This window comes from Apis mellifera, linkage group LG11 (assembly GCF_003254395.2).
Source record: "Apis mellifera strain DH4 linkage group LG11, Amel_HAv3.1, whole genome shotgun sequence".
In the NCBI taxonomy this organism is placed as follows: Eukaryota; Metazoa; Arthropoda; class Insecta; order Hymenoptera; family Apidae; genus Apis; species Apis mellifera.
The window spans coordinates 2,382,712-2,406,489 of NC_037648.1; the positions used below are offsets into that span (position 1 = coordinate 2,382,712).

The 23,778-nt window shown below is 30.0% G+C and overlaps 2 protein-coding genes across 8 annotated transcripts in view; both read right to left on the minus strand.

Annotated features, from left to right (window-relative positions):
* Window positions 1–82: 82 nt before the first annotated feature.
* Window positions 83–23,778, minus strand: part of LOC412108 (casein kinase I) — a 28,993-nt gene continuing 5,297 nt past the window's right edge. For 2 of the 7 annotated variants that reach the window (XM_006558954.3, XM_016914939.2), the window contains 2 exons: window positions 16,893–16,980; window positions 6,185–8,606 (listed from right to left, as the gene is read on the minus strand). In XM_006558954.3, the coding sequence (XP_006559017.1) occupies window positions 8,438–8,606; window positions 16,893–16,980 (257 nt within the window). In that variant the 3' untranslated portion in view covers window positions 6,185–8,437. Of the gene's footprint in view, window positions 835–6,184; window positions 8,607–9,744; window positions 10,216–11,051; window positions 11,208–16,892; window positions 16,981–22,950; window positions 23,424–23,778 lie in introns of those variants that run through there. The other 5 variants (XM_006558957.3, XM_006558956.3, XM_026443767.1 and 2 more) reach the window with 5 other exon arrangements.
* On the minus strand, window positions 20,600–23,773 carry LOC113219100. The gene has a single exon (XM_026443766.1). It carries the CDS (start codon window positions 23,718–23,720, stop codon window positions 22,266–22,268), a length of 1,455 nt encoding a protein of 484 aa, XP_026299551.1. The 5' UTR covers window positions 23,721–23,773; the 3' UTR covers window positions 20,600–22,265.

The window sequence follows — 23,778 nt, forward strand, 5'->3', positions numbered from 1 at the left end:
ATCGTCGTCAATTACATACATTTGATAGACGAACAAGCAAACGGACAACGACGGTCATTTTTTTTCCTTTTTTTTTTTTTCCTTTTTTTTTTTTACAATTGCACTTCAGTTTAGGAGTTAACGAACTCACATCAAGAATTTCGAATAATGCAAGCTTAATTTCCTTAATTTCTGATCGACCCACCAAAGTAATCCGTCCTCGGATTTGACAATTTTTCCACTGAAAAATGTTCTATTTTATTATTCGTTCAGAAGAAGAAGGACAACAGCTCTTTAATGGGTCGACAATCCGCGGCGATTTAAGGTTAAATATTCGCAAATTTATACGTTTTTTTTCTTTTTCTTTTTCTCGTCGTTACTCTCACATTCGCAATAATAATATAATATCTCGTCGATAAATTTTTTTTTTGCATTTTTCCCCTTTCAAAATGCAGGATTATCGATCGATATAATCAAGCGCACAGGTTTTATTTTTCTGATTTTTTTTTTTTTTTTCGACCTATTCGCTCTTGCCATCCTCGAAGATCATTCACCACGCACAAATATCATACACGACGAGAAACTAAGAAAGAAATGGTGTGGCGAAAGCGTCAGTGTTATATGTGTTATTGTATTCGGTTTTTCTACATCGATTCCAAGGAGAAAATGGGATCGGGCTCCTCGGGAGAGACACAACTGAAATGACAGTTCGACATTTCTCGTATACGCTCGCCGTTCCGGCTAGGCGTTTTCTCCCTCTCAAACTCTCGCCACCGGATTAAACTCGACGATTAAATCCGTGGGCAGCCTAGAGACGTTTAGTCGATCAGTTAGCCGCTCGTGCTTTTCATCAACCTATAAAGAAAGAAAACGTGAATGCAAGCAAAAGAGGTCGAGTCTCAAAGATGGCAAGAGTTTTTTTTTTTTTTTTTTTTTTGTTTTGTTTTGTTTTATGCGATGAAGAAAAAACGAAAAAAACTCGTATTAGAATGCAACAAAAGCCACGAATATCATGTTTTGCTCCGCGTTATCTTTTCACATATACAGATATCATATACACATACACACACACAAATCATTCTCTCTATCTCTCTCTCTCTCTCTCTCTCTTTCGATTTTTCTCAAATATACATTGTACAGAATTTATTCGTTATATACTCAGGAATCATTATTCTCATCACAATCCTTTTTAACAGGATCTAATGATTATTCATAAATTTCTCCAAATGTTTGGAATTTCAATCCTTTTTTTGTATTTCATTAATTATTTTTCTTTATAAACGTAAAATGAAATTAGAATTTCGTATCTTTGACAGTTGCACAGTATGCTCGCGACCATTCGTGAATTTTGAGGTTATAACGAGTAAATGCTGAATTCTTTCGATCTGTCGTTCTATTCCTTCTTTTCGTTTTTATCTTTGTAGAAATAAGAATTTTGATACGCATCGTATAACACAAATGTTAAATTGATGAAATGACGAAATAAAAAATCAGGAAAAGTTAAAAAGGAAAGCAAGCCTAATGCAGCTCGATTCCAAACTATTAAAAAACACTTTGCTTTGTCCCTTCTTGCATGTATAATACACAAAGGCAGTTTTATAAATACTCTTTGTCGATATTTGCTTTGCTTCTTCGGACATTTCATCTAATTATTTTTCCCCATTCTTCCTTTCGCAATATCACTCACATACTCGTTGCATCACGCACTATGTAGTAGTAGTAGTACAGTTCGAATAAGTAAAATCATACTTACATGAAAAGAATTCACCGTCACTCACCGCAAATCATACACGCATGCGCACACGTACGTCATTTATATCTCATAGTTATTTTTGTTTCGAATGGATCATATATGTATATACGCGTATAAATATATATACATATACATGTACAAACCATTCGCGAATCGATACAATTTCGATTATAGTTAAAATATGATTGATCGCGAATTTATATATATATATATATATATATATATATATATATATACCTCAATGCCGTGATCGTCGTGACGCCTCGTCGTAAATGTCTTCGAGTAAACTCTTCCCTACTTCGCATGTTCTTTACTTTTGCTCTTGCTTTTCTTTTCTTTCCTTTTTTTCATTCCTTTTCTTTCCGCAGTTCTTCTCCGTTTTTAAGAAGTCTCACATACGAATTGCTATAGGCTCCTTACAGACTCGAGAAGAAATAGAATAAGAAGAAGAAGACAAAGAAGAAGAAAAAGAAGCTCCACTAGGCCGAGCGAAATCAAGCGCGCGCGATTTTTTCTCTTTATCGTTTCTTTTTTTTTTTTTTTTCGTTTTTCTTTCTTATTTTACTAGCCAATTTTATTAACTAGCTTTTGTTTTTTAACTCAATTTACGTCAACGACCTCCTTTGGATTTTCATCGTTCTCTCGTTCAAAATTTTCTTATCACGTTTCCATTTCAATTTAATCGAACATAGTTCGCGTGGCGCAAATTGTTCCATTGTAAAAAGGGGGAAAAAATAATATATGCTGACGTTTCTTTTTTTTTCTTTTTTTTTTTTTTTTTTTGTACTGGCACCGATCATCTCGAGATTATTTCTTTGATTCTTCTCGCGAATATATTTTTCTTCGATATTGCAACGATATTCAAGAGGAAACGACGAATCGTGAGAAAATTAATTTCTGTGCGTATCATTCAGTCGTGAAAGAGAGAACGCAAGAATTTCCGCCTGCGCTGGCAGTGTTTGTTTCCTCTAAGTCAAAATTCGAAAAATAATCCTTGATTCGATATCCGATGAAATCATCATTTTACGAAGCCTTACGAAGAACAATCAACAAGATTAGCCTCATAACTTAATCTCAATTTTTCGAAACTAATTAATTACTTTTATTTCGAATTTAAAGCAATTTTAGCTAAATAACATGGATACGAATTAAGAATATTTTTCGACAAAAGAATAAGGTAGGATGAAAAATATCATCTGTGGAAGAGGACGATGTGTGTAATATCAACAATTGCAAAGTATTGCACGATTATGCAACAGAATAATTTTTTTCGTATAAAAATAAATTAAATCTTAGAACGATAAAAATCATCATGCAATATTTCCTAATATTTTCTAATTATATAATCAAATTTCTAATATCAATACAAACGTAATTCAACGTTTTAATCCTCTGCGCTCATGTAAAACGAGGCACAACTAAATTTTTGACATAAATTTCTAACAATCCAAATTTTGGATTATAAAGTTACGAATATATAAAATAAACAACTAGAAAGCGTTATTTTAATATTTTCACTATTCGAATTATATATTTTATATATTTATATATATAATTTCTAAAACATAACAAAATATAAAGATTTAAAGTCGTATCTTATTCTCATTAAATACATGCAACAGTAATCGATACATTTTGAAAAAAATGATCTTGAAATTCACAAGGAAAACATTTAACAGATAAATATATTTCCAACAATTTTTTCTTACTCTAAAATTTAATCAAAACTCTCTTGTGAAATGATTCATCAATTAATAATATTGACAAATAAGAAATTGTAGGTTATAATTTTTTCCTTTACTTAATTTTATATAATAAATAAAATTAACTAGATAGATAACTTGTAATTTATAAGATTTACTTATAAATCTTTATTTCTTTTATTACGAAATTTATTTATATACCGTTATGAAAAATAATAATTTACAAGACTAACTAGTGATTTAATCACTGATTTCAATTCACATAAATAACATGAAATATCACATAATATTAAATATTTATATTATTATAAATAATATTATAAATCAAACTTGTGATCTGATAAATATTATTAATAATATATTATTTCACAATTGTACAAGAGAGCCCAAATCGAACATCAGCGCAGAGGATGTGCGAAAATTGTGGGAAGCGAATGAAAACGAAAAAAGAAAATGGCGGAAAGATTGCAATACGCAAAAAATTGTATAAGGATTCGTCATTTCCGTTATAAATTGTTAAAAATTTGTCTCTTTTTCTCGAAATGATCGTTGCGGATTAATCCTTATGTCAACACCATTACAGTAAATATTTCATAATTGAAAGAAATTTCACGTTAACAGATGTGTTGTTAATTACGTAACGGAAGTTTGTTTACGTTTCTCGTCGAAAACACAAAGAAGAACAGAAAGTGAAAGCAGAAGTGAAAGAGAATTGAGATTCGAAGTCGAGAGTTAAAAAAAAAAAATATGTATGAATAATTAGATAATACTAATGTAGTAAATTTTTGTATTTTTTTTTTAATAGAAATTTTTATGATATATTTATGAAATTTCTCTGATTAAAATAAAACCAAATACGATATAATTAACATTTATTTACTTAATTATTTAGATTATATAAATTATTTAAAATAAAGAAACAATTTTGTTATCATTTATTATATCGTATTATTTTAGAAACAAGATGAATTTTAAAAAGAGAGAAAAGATAAATTCTTTCTGTTAAAATTTTTATTAAAAAAAAAAAAAAAAAAAAATAGACAAATTTTCATCATTAATATCGTCTCATTGATATTTCTTTGAATTGGATTACATTGCTCGCATTTTCAAAACTTCGTAATGAATCTTTTACAATTATATTGGGACAATTTCAAAATATTTACTGTATTCACGATAAAATTAATTAATGCAATTATTCAATACAATTTAAAATATAAATGTTCGATTTAAAATATTTTATTTTCCTATCAAAATATTTTTAAATCTATCTGCATCACCATTTATTTGGTACATTTGCTATCGATTTATATTTTCAAATATAAAAATGGTATACAATTGCTACAAAAATAGCAAAATCAAAAGTTGAAGTTCGGTGTTTTTTTTTTAATATTTTTTAATATTGACATAAGGGTTAATAAGTCACCTTTTTTTCTTTTTCTTTTTTTTTATACAAGTCATCGTAACATAGTAAATTCTAGTGTGTGTTTGTTGTTTCTTTGTGTGTGTGTGTGTGTGTGTGTGTGTGTGTGTGATTAGCAATAGCAGCAGCGATGGTATTAATGATAGTAATAGTTTGGTAAGTAGTTTTAATTTTAGTTATTAGTTATTAATTGGTAATAGTAATAATAATAGCAGTAGTAGTAATAGTAGTAGTAGTAGTAGTACCCTATGAAAAAAATACATAGAAAAACATGTGTCGGTATAATATATATTTATATATAACCTTCTTTTTTTTTTTTTATATCACGTTTTTTTTGTTTTTCATATTCCATTATCTTTGTATATGCAATGCGTCCACGATACTCTCTTTTTTTTCTTTTTTTTTTTTTTTTTCTTTTTTTTATACAAAGAAAAATTCGATCGAAGGGAGGAGGAGGGAGGCAACAGGAAGTGATAGCGTAGGGCGATGGACAGGTGGAAAATTGCGAAGAGTTTTCAAGATTATAAGAAAATATGAAGGGATGAAAGAAGACGCGAGCGATTTCGCGGAAGGAATTTTAACTTCGATATATATATATATATTTTTTTTTTACTTCCGTCGAATAATCGATTGGCTAACGAAACGGATAAACGATTGTTAAATTTTTTTGATTTGATTCAGATTTTGTAATTAATTAATTGTGTAATTGTCTTTTGATGACATACAACATAATGTGCATAAAACACATTAAAAAAATTATATAAAAAAACTTTGCGTTAGATACTTTTTTTTGAGATACATTACATATTTTAAATCGAAATTATATAATATATAATAAATTCAGATGATTAAAGAATAAACAGAGTAAATTCGCGTTAGAGTATTTATGTCTAAAGTAAAAAAAAAAAAAAAGAAAAAAAAGTTCGATTTTTGATATATGATAAATAATTTTTCTTTAAATTTATTCCAATAAAATCAATTGTATTGATCATCTCCGTCCCTCAATATTAAATTATATATTAAATTATCTAAAAGAATAATCTAAAAAAAAAAAAAACGAATAAACTTAACGTAAAATAATATATGGAGCAATAATGATAAAAAAAAAAAGAAAGGAACTGCGTATAGAGATGAAAAAAAGCCTCGTCTATTATTTTTTCACTTAAAAAAAAAAAAAGAAAAAAATGATCTTTACATTTATCACAAAAAGGAAGTTGAGTAGTTGATTTAAGTAGTTCATTAAATTTCAAGATACGGATAATTGCTGAATTAAAAAAAAGAAAGAAAGAAAAAAAAAAAAAAACAATGAACAATTGATACAAATTCAAATTTAGTTTCAAAATAAAAATCTATTCGATGCATAAAACGCGTTTTTTTTCTTTTTTCCGAAATATTTTCAAGCTATCTTATCAATCGATGCACGTATTTACATGTACAAAAGTAATACATGTATGTATATATGTATATACGTATATACAAAATTTGAATCAAATCGGTTGTCGAACCGTTTCTCACACCGGAGCAAATCAGTCGTTCTCGGCTTGAATTTCGTCTGAAACAAAAAAATGTATTTCACGCGCGAGAACAATCGCTGTTATATTATATAGTATAATATCAGGGACACTGCTTCCTCGCGTTTTTCTCACGGACACTTCGACGCGCTTATCCCTTTGTGATACGTCTCTCCCCTTTTACTCTAAAATTCTACTACAGTCGCACATTCAACAAAATTTCACGAATCAAGGCAATTGTTCATGCTAAAGAGAAACTCGAATTCCCGGTGAATTTCTTAACGTACGGATTCATGGTTTGTCTAACCTATTATTTAAAAAAAATGCCCCGCCATTTTAAATCCGCAACGATACACACTTTATTCGCTCCAGCGAATGAATCTCTCATTGCAAAATTTTATTTTACAAATATACAAAGCTCGTACAACTTTCTTTTCAAGATATTTAATTACATAACCTAAAAGTAATTTTTTTTCAAAATTCTTCGTGTACGCAAATATTAAAACGTTTGAAAGATCAGTGTAGCATCATTGCAGGATTTAATTTATCAACCGGCGGAAATGTTTCAAGGTTATCGTCGAGTGTGTATATAATATTATTATAGAAATAGGATTAGAAAACCACGATATTCATAAGAAATATAAATATATTCCACCGATTTTTGTTCCTCTTTGTAGCAAATTTGGAATATTGCTCTTCTCCCCTCTCCTCCACCCTAATCTCGCTATAATTTGATCACGCAAAATTTCTCATATCACGTACACGTAGTAAGTCGAAAATGCAAGCACGCATCAACAACGACTCGGAAAAAGGATACAATGTACACGAAGCGCACGATGAACGAATAAATTTGGTAACGTTCAATCGTGATCTTTACATCTTTTTTTTTTTTTTTCTCTTTTTTTTACATTCTTCTTTATTATCACACGAAGCTTTTTCTCTTTTTCTCGTTAACCTTTTAACCGGGAGAAGAACTCACTTGAAATTTCTTTATTTATGAATTATTTTTTTTAAATATCATATATATAGTCCTCAACTGATATGGCGTGGATTAAAATAACTTTTATCCTTTTCTCTACTTATAATATTTATTTATTTATTTATTTATTGTTGCAGCTGACATCTATAACTCAATGCGAATAAAGTCAGCTATTGAAACATCCTCGATAAGAATATAAAACACAGGAAAATATATTCTATAAATCTAATCCGCACCACAGCAGTTGATCCGATTAAAATTGATTTGTCTTCTTTGCAATTTTTGATTCTAGTTATAATTCGATAGTTGTTGAGAATTTTAATTAAATAATAAACCCGGTTATCAGGTTAATTAATATACAAGTAGTACCTCGACAGTGAACCCAGTTTATTAACGGGGGGGAAAAAATTATTTGTATCTTTTGGACCGCTTGACGAGCAAATGAGAAGCGAGAAAAAATTTAAGTGTGATGAAAAGAGATATCGACTACTCCTTAGTTACTTCTAATGTACAAAAAACGCTCGGTCGAAGTAATTTCAGGAAATAGTGGGGATGACCGCTGGATGACCGTCCACTGTCGAGGCATTACATGCTGAACTATATATCAAATTTTAAAAACACGGTTCGCCTCTCATTCGGGAAAAGAAGTAGAATCAAAAAAAATAATACAAAACAAAAAAGGAACGAGAGGCGTGGTAAGAAGAGGAGAGATAAATTCGTGCGCGAAAAAATTCATTCGTTATTATCATTTTATCATATTCGTTTCGAAAAACGATCATCTCCCTCGAACAAATGGATTATTTCGCAGTTCGGACAATTACGCGATAGACAAAAAAAAAAAAAAAAAAAAAAAAAAAAAAAAAAAATTCTGAAATCGAAGCTCGCGCGCGAACACGAAATGTACAGTACGCTCGATCGATATTGGCGCGTCTTAATTGTTCCTTGATTAGCCCCATCGTAACATTGACATTTTAACCTGGATTTATTTGGATTTACCTTACAGCCACGCTCTAGCCATCCGATCTTTCTGTAATTCAGCAAACAGTCACGGATTATATATTCAGGATATTCATCTGTCACCGTTGAAAACGCCTAGCGCAATGGATTTTGACTCCTCGTGGGTTTCCTCAAGTTTGGCTCGAAAGTAATCGGATCGTGCAACTGTTGCGACTTCGCTTTCGCAGTTCTTTCCGGTTGATTGCGTAATTGCGTGAGTTTCGCCGGCCGAGAACCATCGTCCTGCCGTCGATGTAGATTTAGTCTATGTACAAATCGTGTTTTAGTGGGATTGAAGGAATATACAATCTATACGTTTATACAATCATGATGATATCTCGATCCACCTGTTCCCCGTGATTCGATCGCGATCGAAATTGAGAACGAAGTGAACACGAGCTTGTTTCGAGGGAAAAGTCAGGCAAATAAGATAGTATCGATCAGCGAAAATTCATTTTTTTTTAATGATTGCATTATCTCCGATTAAATTTTTCAAAGAAATGTTGTGTAAAAATAAGTCACTTGTGTCATTTGTGATTACGTAATCTTGATAACGTGGTTAAACGTTTCTAACCACCTTCATATAAATTTCATATACTGGTTGTCATATTGGAAAGACTATAAGGATACATCATCGAAATCGCGTACTGTACACTCGTCATCTATACTATAAGAATCACGGACCACGCTCTCTACGAAGCGTCCTTTTTAATTGATCCCATTAAAATGATCGATACAAACTTTATCGAAATTTTTGTGATTCGAAATTCTTGAAATCCAAATATAAAAATAAAAAATAAAAATTAATTTTTCATTCAAAATTATATTTTGAATTATAATTATATAATATTATTTGTATTAATATATATAATATATATATATATATGTATGATATAATAAATAAAAACCAGTAAGATCATTATTTTTCGATTACAAACTTGAATTCGAAAAATTTAAATTTCCAATCTTTATAAATTTGTTATATGTATACGATACTACATATAATAATGAATAACCTGGTGTAAAGTTTGTGTCGATTATTTCAATGGATTTCAATCATCGATACACTGTAAAACTGTGTTGTCCCTCTATTTCTAAAAACCTCTAATCCTTCGTGGAAGGATTCATTCAATACAACAAGTAGTTTCGTTTGCAAAACACTGCGCACTCGTCGCTGTAAAAACATATGTTTACGATCGTTTAGAAACAGTCCGTCTCATTGACCTATCTCATGTAAACATGATCGACCGTATTACTTCGTTGAAAGTCAAACCTCGCCCACTAAACTTTGGCAAAGTCGCATTCTATATATCCGATTACTTAGATCCCCACCTCCATTCGGAATTATCGAGAAAGTTTTTAACTTTCCGTTGTTCGATTTCGATGCTCCAGAAGAGATCTGCGTTTTTTTTTTTTTTTTTAGATCGTCGATCGTGACACCATTTGGCTCGTCAATGAACACACATTGATCGTCAAGAATTATCGATGGACCATGATTATCGATTATACAATTCGTCGATGTAATTTTTTTTAAACAATTTCTTCCTAAGAGATCATCTCTCCGAGATGATATCGTGTTTCGAATAATAGACGAGAGGTAAACACTTTCGACCGCTATCCTTCCTTCTTTTCGACTTGGGAGAGAACTATTCGTCGTGTTTATCTTATGGGAACGTCGATATATCCCAAGGCTCGACCGGTGACATTGTCCATGTTGACGATGACGACGACGAGATCACTGAGGAAGAGGAGGACGAAAACGACGAGAACGAAGAAGACGACGAAAAGTCCGCTATTGCCATTGTTGACTTACTTGTGTTGAACGCTCGCCAGCCTGCCCAACGGGATGGGTGGGGCCATTGCATTGGCGCTTCCAAAATAAAAGATACACAAACACGGACATTAACGCGCTACCGTCCTTACCACCGTTTAGATATCGATCGAAAACTTTGTCTTTTTTTTCCTTTGCCTCTCCTTCTCTCTAGTTTTCAACTCATTTCGTCTCTTTTTCCATCACTTTGTTCCATTCCACCGTATATCGCTTATAGCAAAATTTAATAGCTCGAAGAGAGAGAGAGAGAGAGAGAGAGAGAGAGAGAGAGAGAGAGGAGAGATCTCCACTATATGTTTTATCTTTCTCGTTTCTTGCTTGACATAGCGTGCTTTCTTTCTTTCATATATATATATATATAAATAATGTATATATATATATATATATATATATATATATATATATATACATACATCTGCTTTTTAATTCTTAATCGATCTCTTTTTCTTTTCTTTTGCATTTTTTTTTAAAAAAAATCATAAATTCGTTTCTCATTAATCCATGAATTTTTCTCGACAATCGAGATATTCTTTTTCATGGTTGCAACAGCCATAATGGCGAAATGAGCGTAATCAAGCGAATCAATCGTTTAACATAAGACGATGAGATGAGAGATCGAATATATAGCAGATGAAATGTTTTTGTAATATATAGCAGAAAGCTTTTTTTAATAATAAAATTGAAAACACGCGATATATTTGTACGCGTGGTGACACGGTGACGTGGCAGGATCAAAGGCTTGAAAGCAAGAGACTCGAAATGAGAGAACTTTCGTTTCTACGGAGCTATGAAGAGGTCAGAGAGAGAGAGAGAGAGAGAGAGAAGGATCGCAAGGCGAACACGTTTTTTCTCGCATTTTTCTTTGCTGTTTGCTTTCTCTTTTTTTTTTTTTTTTTTTTTTTTGTTTCTTTTAATGTTCTTAATCCACGATTTCAGTTTTTTCGCCGGTGTCCGCTACCGTGGCACAGGAGATTACTTTCGCCCCCTCTTTGCCTACTTTTGTGATTTAGAATTAGTGTCTTAGCTTTCGGTTACCTGAAAAAAAGTTAACGAAAGAACATGAAGCGGAATTCTAGAATAAATCTCGATGCCGAATTGCGTTATATATATATTTTTTTTGTTTTGTTTTGTTTTGTTTTATAATTTGTTCCTCTCTCTACGACATTAAATATTAAATACATCGTATACCATCGTCTCACGACAAAATGTTTAAAGAAAGTGAGAGGGAGAGAGGGAGAGAAAGAAAGAGAGAGAGAGAGAAAAAAAGAGAGAAAGAAGAGAAGTAAGAAACGTGCGTGCGTGCATGCACAAATTCTCGAATACCCAGTCAGTCAAAGCGTTGGTGTATCCAGTAAGAAAAAATTTTTTAATCAAATATGTCTTTCAGCTCTCGTGTATATATATATTCTAACATTTTTAATTATAATATTAAAATAATTTATCTAAAAATAATTTATTTAATTGTTACAATAATACAAATTAATAATATATTTAAAAATATTATATAATTACTGAAAAATAAATAAATAACGTCACACATTTAGTTCAAATAATTATAATTTTGTTTATATTATATATAGAATATTTTTCTACTTTTCTTATATTTCTAAAATTTGATTAAAAAAGTAGAAAGTAGATATCTATTTAGTTCAGGAAATAATTAAATTCAAGAAATCAAGGATTTAGAAAAAGGAATAGTATTATTTATAAATTGGATTAATTATTTATATCTTGATGTATATTTTGCCTTTTGAATAATTACATTAATAATGTTGATTGTTTATATTAACCATATATACTACTTATTCTGAATACTATACTATATCAAATTTTGTTAAACTTAATAAATAAAAATAAAAATAAATGAGATAAAATACTGAAATCTCATTTTCTTTCTCAATATTTTTTTTTTAAAACATTATTTACAACAACAACCAAGTTATAGAGAATATATAATGTTTATTATTAACATTGAAAATATAGTACATGAAAAAATGTTTATAATATAATTCTAATCTCTATTAACTCTCAACTTTCCGTGACTTGCCTTGAACTTTGTATACTCTTTGATAAACTTAAACAAAGTTGATAAAATGTCAATCAGTTTTAAATCCTTTGACAATGTTATGAATATCTATGAATTTCTTATAATAAAATTAAAGAAAGGATAAACAATAAGACATGTATCCTTTAATCATAAATAATTATAAATAATAATTCATAATAAAATCGTCTCAAAGAATTTTTAAATAAATTCGATCAACTTTTCATTACTAATTATTGTAATATAAATGATAAACAAAAAATAATACAATTTTATATTTATCACTACTGTAACCATCTATGAATAGAAAATGAAAAGCACAAACATTTGTTAAATTACTTCAATTACATTTTTATTGAATTTCAATTTGCCTTAATATTAATATGAAAATGTAATAATTACCAGTTAAATCATAATTTTTATACAAATTATGAATGTATAAAAGTGAAATATGAATTTTTTTATTATTGTTTAGAATAATCACTTCTATTTAAAAAATTATTATCTTTGAAAGAAAGAATTTTGCAATAAATTATTATTTTCCTTTATTGTAAAATTTATCTTTATATATTTAATTTAAAATTCCATTAAAAATTCGCGATTCTCTAAAATAAAATTTCAATAGAAAACAAAAATCTATGAATTTCAAATTAAATTTAAAATTCAATTATATGCTCTTTTCTATTTTTTTTTTTTTTATAAATATTGAATAAAATTCATTTTAATATCATCCACATACCTTCAAACAATTGTCTGAAAGTTGATTATTTACTTTAAACAAATTAGATTAATTAATGAAATTTCATTTGTTTTTTTATTCTTACTGAAAACAATTTTAAATTGTTTACTTTAAATAAATAATAGAAAAAGTTTATAAATATAATAATGAAATGAAAAACAAAAAATTAAATCCTAGAATCTAATCTAATCTAGTTTACTTTGATTTTAGAATATCAAATATATGTTTATAGACATAGAGGATTAATAGAGACATGCAAAAATCACAGAATCTTTCTAAACTAACTTCTAGCGTGAAAGAATAAAATTTAATTATATCTTGAAAATTAATTCAATAATCATCTACCCAGCAGAATTTCATCATCTTTCAATTTTTTCTCATTTTTTTCTTTATATTTCTATTTACAAACACATATATCTCGAGAGCTGAACGTAAAATTTTTAAATTTTTAAATTTTTTGCACGATTTATGTATTCGATTACTTGGGTATCCAGATCGCAATGAACGATAATGATAAATTTTAATTGTTGGATTAGCCCTCAGAATATGAATTTAAATTCTCAAAAAAATTGTTTTTGGGAGTTATTTTTTACTAGTTGAACACTACGTTGAGAGTGTTTGATTAAGCGAAAATAAGTTTTAATAGTGGTATCTATCAGCAAAAACGTTTAAGAAACGTTGAGAGTTTTACTTTCAAATGTATTTCACATTAGGTTAGGTTAAGTTGGATACCGAGTTCAAAGCATAGACTTAAAAAACAATACCTAATAAAACACAGGATTGAAATTGAAAAAAAAAAAAACAAAACTAATTTTCGAATATATTAATACGCTAAATAACAATAATACTGATAAATCATGCTATAAATATTTATAAAGTACGTCACTCACGAATTTAACGTTCAAAGCTACGTAGCCATTTTCCTTCTCTTCTTTACCTAAAATCTACTTTATCAACCGTTCTTTAAGTCTACAAGTTGAGAATACCTATCTACCAGTGACTTTCATTTTTAACGCAGTGTCTACTAATCAAAAATAACTTTCAATACACATACCCAAAAATGTCAATAAATGATTTTTAATAATTTTTCACATGATTTATCGTTCAAGCTAATAATGTAATAGAAGAAAGTGAGAATGAAATTGTAAAAGATATATATAAGAAAGAATTCACGAGATAAAAGGAGAGTTGTTCGATAATCATAAGGCTTTACTTGTTGTATTATTATATAAGATAATCCCGTAACACAAAGAAAATGTGATATAAAGAAAAACCATCCCAGTGCACCCGGTGTAGCAGGCAAATATATTTAATTAACGTTGCATTTGGAAAGAATATTTCTTTTTTTTTTTTACATTTTTACAAAAAAAAAAAAAAAATTAGAAAGAAATTTAAATTTTTCTTTAATCTTTTCTTAAAAAAAAAACAACTTTATATTTGTCAATCTACGAGATTACATAAACAAAGAAACAAAGAAAAAAGAAAGAATATTCGTTCCAAATATCAAAAAGTGCATTCCCTCTCCTCTCTCAACTTTTCCCCGGATAATCCTTTCGATCAAGGAAGAAATACCATGCCACGGTATCAAGACACCAATCTACCAAAAAAGTGACCTGCCAAATTAGAGCTCAATGCAACTAACACTGACATCCATCGTCGAGATCTAGTTCGCAAGCAAAAGTATTTCTTTAATGGCGAATCACAGTTCGATAAAAAAAAAAAACTAGTTGCGCAACTCTTCGAGTTTTTATATCGATCACGAAATATATAGATATAGATATAGATATATATATATATACGTATATGTATATGTACTCAACGTTCTGTTCTTTTATACAAAATTCTTTCACGACTATAAAAATCGAATCGATTGTATTCATTTTTTTCATACTCGATAAAATACTTACACGACGGAATAAAAAAATAAATAAATAAGGAGATGTAACGAATGTGCAAGCAAAATGATAATACAAAGGATAAAAAACACGTGGAGATTATAGACACGATGAAAAGATTAAGGGATGATTTTTCAAATCAAAATAAAAGAAAAATCAAGAATAAAAAAATTATATATTTGAAATTTTTTATTTATCACCGACGGTTAAGAATCGAAGAAAATATCCCTAGATTCGTAACAGAGCTAAAAGGAACTATAAAAAGTAAAATTAAATTTTTTTATTCTTGATTTTCATTTTTATTTTGTTCCTTCTAATAATTTCTTCCTTCAAGTTTTGGATATTTTCGTCGATTTAATTTAATTATCGATAAATAAAAAAATGAAACCTCAAAAATACAATTTCTTTTTTTTTTTATTCTTAATTTCCGTCTTATTTTGTTTTAAAGAATCACCCTTTAAATTTTTATGGACATCTATAATCGAATATATCTTGTAATATATATATATAGAACACTCGAGATCATCGCATATGTACGAATGATTTTACGGATAATAACAATAATAACAATATGACGAACCGTGACATGATAGAAAAATCTATAATTTCGATCATGTAAAATTTCACTTGCGATGCGATGTTTGCCCGTACTTTGTGCAACGTTCCATGCAATCTCTAATGGCAGCACCAAGTGTAACAAGCTCGATTAATCTTTACAGTGTACCGAAACCAAATAATAAAATACCAATGGATAAAATTAATATCCGTTCCTACATGTGTGGTAACTGGGACGAGCAAACGAAGAATATTTAATCTTAGTTTACACTTGATCAAAATATATTTTTTTTAGAAATAAATTTTAAACGCGCGTTGTTTGTTCTTTTTTTTCTCTCTCTGTGAATTTATAAGAAAGAAAATTTCTCACTTTTAAATTTTTATTTATTGTCAATTTATAATTTATTAACGAAATATATATTTTACATAATTTTTAGTTTCATCTTGGAATATAAATTTTTTTTTGATTTTGAAACACTTCCTTTCAAATCAAGATACAAAATCAATAAAAATTTGTTAAATTTTTTCATTTGGAATTTCGAATTAACTTAGATTTTTTTGAAGAATAAATATTCTATCAATGAAGAAGACTTGTTAAGTCTGCCATCTAGCGGGAATTCAATTGGAAATTTTCACAATTTTAATTCATTGATTATTGATATTAATCGGTTAAAAAAAAACAAATTTTTTGCTTTCTGATATTCTATAAAAATTAAAACATTCAAAAAAGAATATTTGAAATAAAAACATTTTTATATATATATTTATATATTATTTTATTCCATTAACCTAGAAATAGTATCATTTCAAAAATTTATAGCATATCTTTAATATACTTTTCAATAAGATATTAAAATATTACATGAAAATATTTTATATTTGATTTTTCTTAAAGATTTTCTCATTTAAAAAATGTAATAAATTCATAATGCCAACTCGTTGTGTATCATAATTAAAATTGACAATTTCTAAAACGAAATTATTTATGAAATAATTCAATAATTTCAATTATTCCGATCTCCTTTATAAAATATAAAAATATTTTTTCTACATAATCTTTTTACAAAAAAATGTTGCTCGAAATATCAATATATTTCAAGGTTATCAAAATCCAAAATGGTAAAAATAATTACTTGTTAAATTTTTCAAACCAATTAAAAAAAATAATTTAGAAACGAAAGATGTACAATAAAGATCAAGTGTAAAGAGTTAAATATTCGCCATGATATCGAAAAACACGAAAACCGGAAGTTAAAAAAAAGCTTCGTGAATGGAACACTATGTAACATTAAGGTTGTGTTAACTCATAATCAGTACAATTACGAAAGGACTGGTTATACGAGAGACTACACAGTTAAGGGGCCACTCCCTATATATATATATACATATATATGTATATATATGTATATATATATATACTAGACAGAGCGAGTTATACTTAGGTGCTTTTATCCGCGATGATGTTTTGGCGTGATATAGCAACTCACTTGGTCTTCGGTTGCATCTCTCCAGCAGCTGCATCCCTACGGTGCAACCTCATGCTGACTCTTCGTTCTTGGCCACCTGTGCCCGACGCTGTAAGAAATCAGCAAAAAGCAAGCAATGCATCAATATCGAATATCTTTCCAATATTCTTCTAATATTTATTCGTTATATGCTCAACAATTCCCCTTGTGGGGAAAAAAAAAAGTAAATTTTTCTCAAATTCTTAAGTTCATCACAATTCATCTTTGTGAACTTTCTTTATAAACGTTTATGTCGACAAAAATAAAATCAAATTTTGGATATGTGATGATGACTGATTTTGAATCACATGGTGAGCTTATAACTAATAAATATTATACCTAACTATGTAATTGAAAGTAGAATAGAAATAATCTCTATATTTTTTTATATAAATAAGTGTCTAAAATCTATCTTCAAAGTTTTGAATAGTTTTAATAAGATTTTGTTTTAAATTAACGATTATTTATATAACAAAACAAATGAGATATCTTGAAAAAGTGAAATTAAAATAACTAAGTATATAATTTGTATTGTACTAAACTGGCTCAAATTATTTTTTGAGAATCTTCAATTCTAATTATAAAGTCAAAACTTAATTTCACTTAGATTAATTTTAATATTTTTAGAATAGAAATGGAATAGTTTGTTTTGGCAAATACAATCCCTGAACATTTGACTTAACATATTTTCTTCTTTCCATTTTGAATGCAATTTCGATTTTAATTACCCAAAAAACTAAATATTAATTACATTTTGATATTCTCTCTAGATAGATACTCGAATTATTCTATTTTTTACATGATGAAGAAGCTTTCACAAATGTGAAAAAATTTTAATAAATCAATTTTAAATTAATAAAAACTTTCAAATATTATTTTGATCGTAATCATTGTAACGGATCCTTGTTGGATCATGTATACGACAATGTGAAACGGAAGAAGGAAGTAAAAAACTAGAAACAATGCTCGCATTTCAAAACTAGATGCCTCTTAAATGGGCGTATACGCAGCTTATACTTATACGAGGATCTTGCGTCACATTTGAAACAAGTTTGACGAGACATTATATGTGGCTCGTTTTAGAGAACTGTGATCTATCAACTTTTAATTTCGAAAAGAATTTACTAAATCGAGTTGTTATTTTATATTGTAAAAAAAAAAAAAAAAGAAGAAAAAAACGCTTGCAAAATACTTATAATACGTTACAATCTATCTTTACAAGTACAGAATAAAATACGCTGGATGTATTTATATCCCGACGCTTTCTTGAACTCTATCGATTACTTTACCAGGTATCGAATTCAGATTGAAAACAATAATAACTGTGTTCCTTTCTTGGCTGGTTGGCGCGGACTAAAGGAAAAATCGATCCTCCAAAGTATTCAGACATTATGGTATTGTATAACCTTTGTTACGTTACTTCGAAATCTGATTGTAAGAATAATCGATCAATTTTCGAGGATCAAAATTCGTGTTGAAAATCTATTTTTTTTTTTTATTTATTCGTGAAAGTTTTCTTTTCTCTCGAATCGTGCGTAAAAAAAAAAAAAAACTGCGAGAAGAAAAAATTTACGATCGAAATATTTTAATCTTTTTTTTTTTTTTTTTTTTTGTTACGCAAGAGAAATCAGATGATAGACAGAGGGATGACGAACAATGTTTTCACGCTTGGCAATTGAAATGGAAAAAATTCTAAATCCAAAAAAAAAAAATGCAAAAAAAAAAGGCGAAAAATGTAAAATGCGCCTTCGTGAAGACGGATGATGCGATACGATCGATAAAAAAAAAAAATAATAATAGTTAAAAAAATGTTTGGAAAAAAAAAAAAGATGGATATTCGCGATCGTGATATCAAATCGAGATTATTTATTAATTTGTTCGAGGAATGCTGCAAGTAGGTTTTTCCATTCAAGCCAAGTGAGAAGAAAATTTTGATGAGGATTATCGAACAATGTGGTGAAATAAATAAAGAGACCAGTCCTTGAATGGAAAAACATTTATTTGCTACTTTCTCTTCATCATCATCATCATCATCATCATCAACATCACCATCGTCACTATCAATTAAAAAATAGAATGATTACAAACAGATACACAATTGCGAAAGCTCCTTGGATGAGAGAGAGAGAGAGAGAGAGAGAGAGAGAGAGAGAGAGAGAGAGAGAGAGAGAAAAGAGAGATTAAAGTGAATGAAAAAGAAAAATATATATATATATATGTATATATATAATTAAGAAAAAGAAAAAAAATAACGACGATGCTCGTGATCCAGTGTGCTAGGAAGAAGTCATCGAACATCAGAGTTTTAGAAGACCTGTCGAAACGAAAGAAGCCTCTTCAAGACTACATTTCGCGCGGCTAAAGGAAGTAGAAAAAAAAAAAACTATACTTTAGCGTCTCTATCTATGCTTTGGTAACCTTTCTCGGTCTCGAGGGGCTTCTTTTCGTTGGTTCAGTCACTGCGAGTGAACAAGCAACGATTCACTGTGAACAAAGGATATATGAGAGGTTTAAATGCGACCTGTGTTTTTGAAAAATAATCTAATTTAGTGGAAATTTAGATCATGATACAAAAGAGATGTATAACTGTACTGTGTAACAATCAATTGATTTGAAATGAAATCATATTTTAAATGAAATACAGTAAATATTAAATATCCAATGTAATTCTGAAAAAAAATCTGAATTAAAATTATCCAAATTTAATATGATTCAAAGTCAGTTTATATTTTTTTGCCAAATATATAAAATGAAAGAGAGAAAAAAAAATAATAATAAAGTAATACTAATGCAAATAGTAAAATTTAAAAATATTTTTTAATGAAATTTTTAGTAATGTATTTTTAAAGTTTTTCTAATTAAAACAAGACCAAACGTGATATAATTGGAATTTACTTAATGAATAAAATTATTATTACACATGTAAATATAATTCAAATTATATCACGTTTAATTTTATTTTAATGAGAAAAACTCAAATATATTTATAGCTTTGTTAAATAGAAACTGAAAATTTTATTATTGTATTGCATTATTTCAAAGATTTTTTGATTTTGCATTAGATTACATTAAAGAGAGATAGTTCTTTTTAAATAGTTATTTTATATAGTTATAAAATATTTACTGTATGATACACTAGCAACAGAGAAAACAATTTTTTTTTTTGCAATAATCGAAGCGATCGAATGAAATGAAATTTTTATAGATTCCATTCCCTGGCAACTAATCCTCTCATATAAAAAAATTCTTGCTTCTTCCATCGCGCCGGAATCTCGAAAACAACACATAATACGTTACGCAGTTACGAAAAAAATTATTATTTATAATTTTTCTATTATACTCGTAAGAAAAATTAACTTATACCATTGTATCTTTGTTGTGTGTAAGAAACTCCCATCTTTCTTTTCACCTTTTCTTTCTAAAAAGAGAGCAAGCAAATGTACGCGTCAAGGACAAGAAACGCTGTGGACGATTACAATGTTTGGTAAATGATATCGCGATGAAACAATCGGAAAACTGCCAATACAAACAAACATGACAATATCTGGTAAAGCTATCTATTAATTACGATGCGAGTTCGATGCAAAATAATATCTTCAGGCTCACAATTCGCATACGTTCATTTTCGATCCGAATATATTATTTATATATTATTTATATACTATTCCATACATATTTTTATTTACCTCTTATTTGCTCGAGCAAAGTTTCGATGATTTATCGCGTTTGTAAACGAAATAATAACAATTTGAAATATTAATCGAAGTGTTAAGGCGAATTTTGAAATTTCCATGACACTTGATACGATCGAATACCATTATAAATTGCGTTTCGAATTTTTCTAGCGAATAATGCTAGAATAATGTAACGATTAAAAAGAAAAAAAAAAGGGGGGGAGGAAATAACACTTTTACAAAACTAACTTTCGACGATATAAAAATTTACTAGAAGTATGCTCGAATATTCCTTTCATGGATGTAAATCCTGTTCATTGTGCAGATATACAACAGCGCCCTCGAATCGCGTTACGTCGAGAATATGAAATGCAACACGTTTGACGAACGTACTTTTCGTTTCTCACAAATTCTATTTCGAAGGACATTTGTTCAAATAATTTACGTTTCATATACACAGAAACGTTTCAGAAATGTTCGCATATGATAGAATAAAAGCATCACGTGTTCTTGACTCATAATAAACATATCGATAGGAGACGAAGTAAATATGTCATCCGAATAGATATCGTTGAAATGTTTCAGTCGCATTATTTTCTCGCTATAATAAAGATATATATGTATATATATATATATATATACGCCACGATGCGCGAGTATTTGGTAATATTATGTAATACGATTATATGAAAATATATAAACTTGGTGAATGCATATCTCGTTAATTAAGAGAGTTACACCTTTTTTTCCGCGAATCGACTATATCTGTACGTTGTTATGCCATTCGATAGTTTTTATTTTTTTTTTGGCTCTCTGTACATCCGACGAAGATCGTTCGTCGCTTACTACGTTTAATCAGTCATTAATATATAAAGGCGTTTCTTTTCAAAGGCATTTTATTAGTCAAAACATGTTGGACGGGTCCACATATTATTTTTTTTTTTTCTCACTTAACAATTTTGAAAACGAGATTTATACATCGAATCGGAAGAAAGATTCGTTAACGGTGGGTTTTGTGGCTGGCGGATATATATATGAAAAAGTAGAAAGTATCAAAAAATATTTAGCTTTTTTTTTAAAGAGATTTGAAAATGGCAGTAATACACAATAAAAATACTTTATCTTAAAAATAGTTGTAAGAGATCGAAAAAATTCAACGATACAAAATAACAAATCTAACGATTACATTTTTGTGCGCTCTTAAAGGATATTCTCTATAATTTTTTTTGTAAAAAAATATTCGTATACTGTGTAGCAGTGTTGTGAAAGCTCGCGAAGTTTAGAAACGGGATACCTTGAAACAGGTTCTATGACACAACCCGACGAGTATAATAGTACGTGGCTTGCAATGTCGATGTTTTTTTTTCCAGGTCATGAGAAAAGGTAGAATTAATCTTAATTCTAAACAATAGAAGTGCTATTGGTGCAACAGTAGCTTCAGTAATATTTGTTCATTGTGATATCCAACGTCATAATTCTCACCTGTCCCCGTGAGTGAAACTAGAAAGAGTGGAGATTGTAACCCTTATCGACCCTGACACAGTGAATGAAAGGTGTGAAAAAAAATTGGCATAACAACATACGAAAAAAACATATCAATATGAATAACAAAAGTTGCTCATCGCGTGCTTATGCGTGATGTAAGATCTCTGATAAATATAAGTTGCGTACAAAAATAATATTAGATGCATACACAGAGAAAAATATCAAAAAGGATACCCTTCAATATACCAAGGGTACCGTGCAATATACCATAACTGACAGATTCGTTGGAACGGGTGGCATGACTCAAAGCATCTAAATTTGCTATGGTGACCACCCAATCAACGATATGCTCTTTCTTTTCAGTCCCTATCACTTCTTGTAATTTTTGTGCGATATCATTCTCAGTGACCAACGGGGGCTTTTCATCATTTTCTTCCGGTGGCTTATCAACGACATCTCCTCCTCCATCGGGTAATTTATTTTCCTCATCCATTACGCGAAATTTAACATCCTCCATTACAATTATAGCATCCTCCTCCATCACAACTTTAGCTTCTTTCTCATCTTTTTTCTCGTTCGAGATCGATTCATCCTTCTTCGCATCGTCATCGGGTTTGGACAAAAAACTTAGATTCAACTCTGCCCGCGAATGACGGATCGAATCATGGTCGGACAGAGAATCATTTTTATGGAGTCGACGCAAAAAATATTCGCACTTTTCCCGGCCGCTCAGCGGCCGTTCATATTTATTTCGTTGCTTGATTCTGCGCTGCATGAGTAAAAAATGCCAGCTTCTTCGAACACGTTGAAAGAAATTCGGCCGCTTTCGCGCTTTGTTGGCGGACGAATCCATGGACTTTTTCGACTTCTGGGAAGAATCCAGGCTTCTTTGCTTCCCGTGAAAAAATGCCTTCGACCGTTCCTCGAACAACAGATCCAAGCTTTTCGAATCTTTAGCAGACAGATCTATGCTCCTTTCCAACGATTCTAAACTTCTGTGGGTCTTCTCCTTATTACTGAAGGAGAAGTTTCGCTTCTTTTTGGCGTCTTGCAGCAACTCGCTGCTGCTTATCTTGAAAATCTCGCCCTCCTTTTCAAGGAATTCCACGTTGCCGGAATCCCGGCGGGCGTCGTGGGTGGAGTTGTGGGGATGGCGGCCTGCCCCGAGCGTGCAACCCCTTTGCAACCTCTTCTCGTCGTGATCGCCTCCTCTCTCCTTCTCTACGCTACTGAAACAATTCAACGAGCCACCGGATGCCGCGACATCGTCCCCGTGGTCGACTTTTTTCTTTTCGTCGTGAACAGGACGATCGAACATCATCATCATCTCGAAGTTTTTCTCGGTTTTATACGACTGAAAAAAATAACTCTGTTTATCGGGCTGACGAAACGACGATGGATTCGGGCTAGCCTCGCCATCAGCCAATCTGTTAGTCACCGATGAATAGTCACGGGGCGTGGCGGTGCAGTTCGCACGATTATTGCTCGGAGAAGTGGTTTCGCGGGGGCCTAAATTCAGGCCCCCAATGTCCAGGGGGCTCGCAATGTCCGGCGCCACTCGGGCCGGCGATGATTTGAACGTACTGAACTGACACGGATTCGCGCGTGGCGTTTCGTTGCTATTTAGCTGCGGATTTAGCTCGGGCCGCATTTTTTGCTGGGTTATAACCGGCTTAGAAGAAGATAATTTTGGGTAGAACTGTGGTTTA

What these genes read in the sequence shown, in the direction of transcription:
- LOC113219100 (XM_026443766.1), bottom strand. Translation starts at nt 23,720, where the DNA reads ATGCGGCCCGAGCTAAATCCGCAGCTAAATAGCAACGAAACGCCACGC.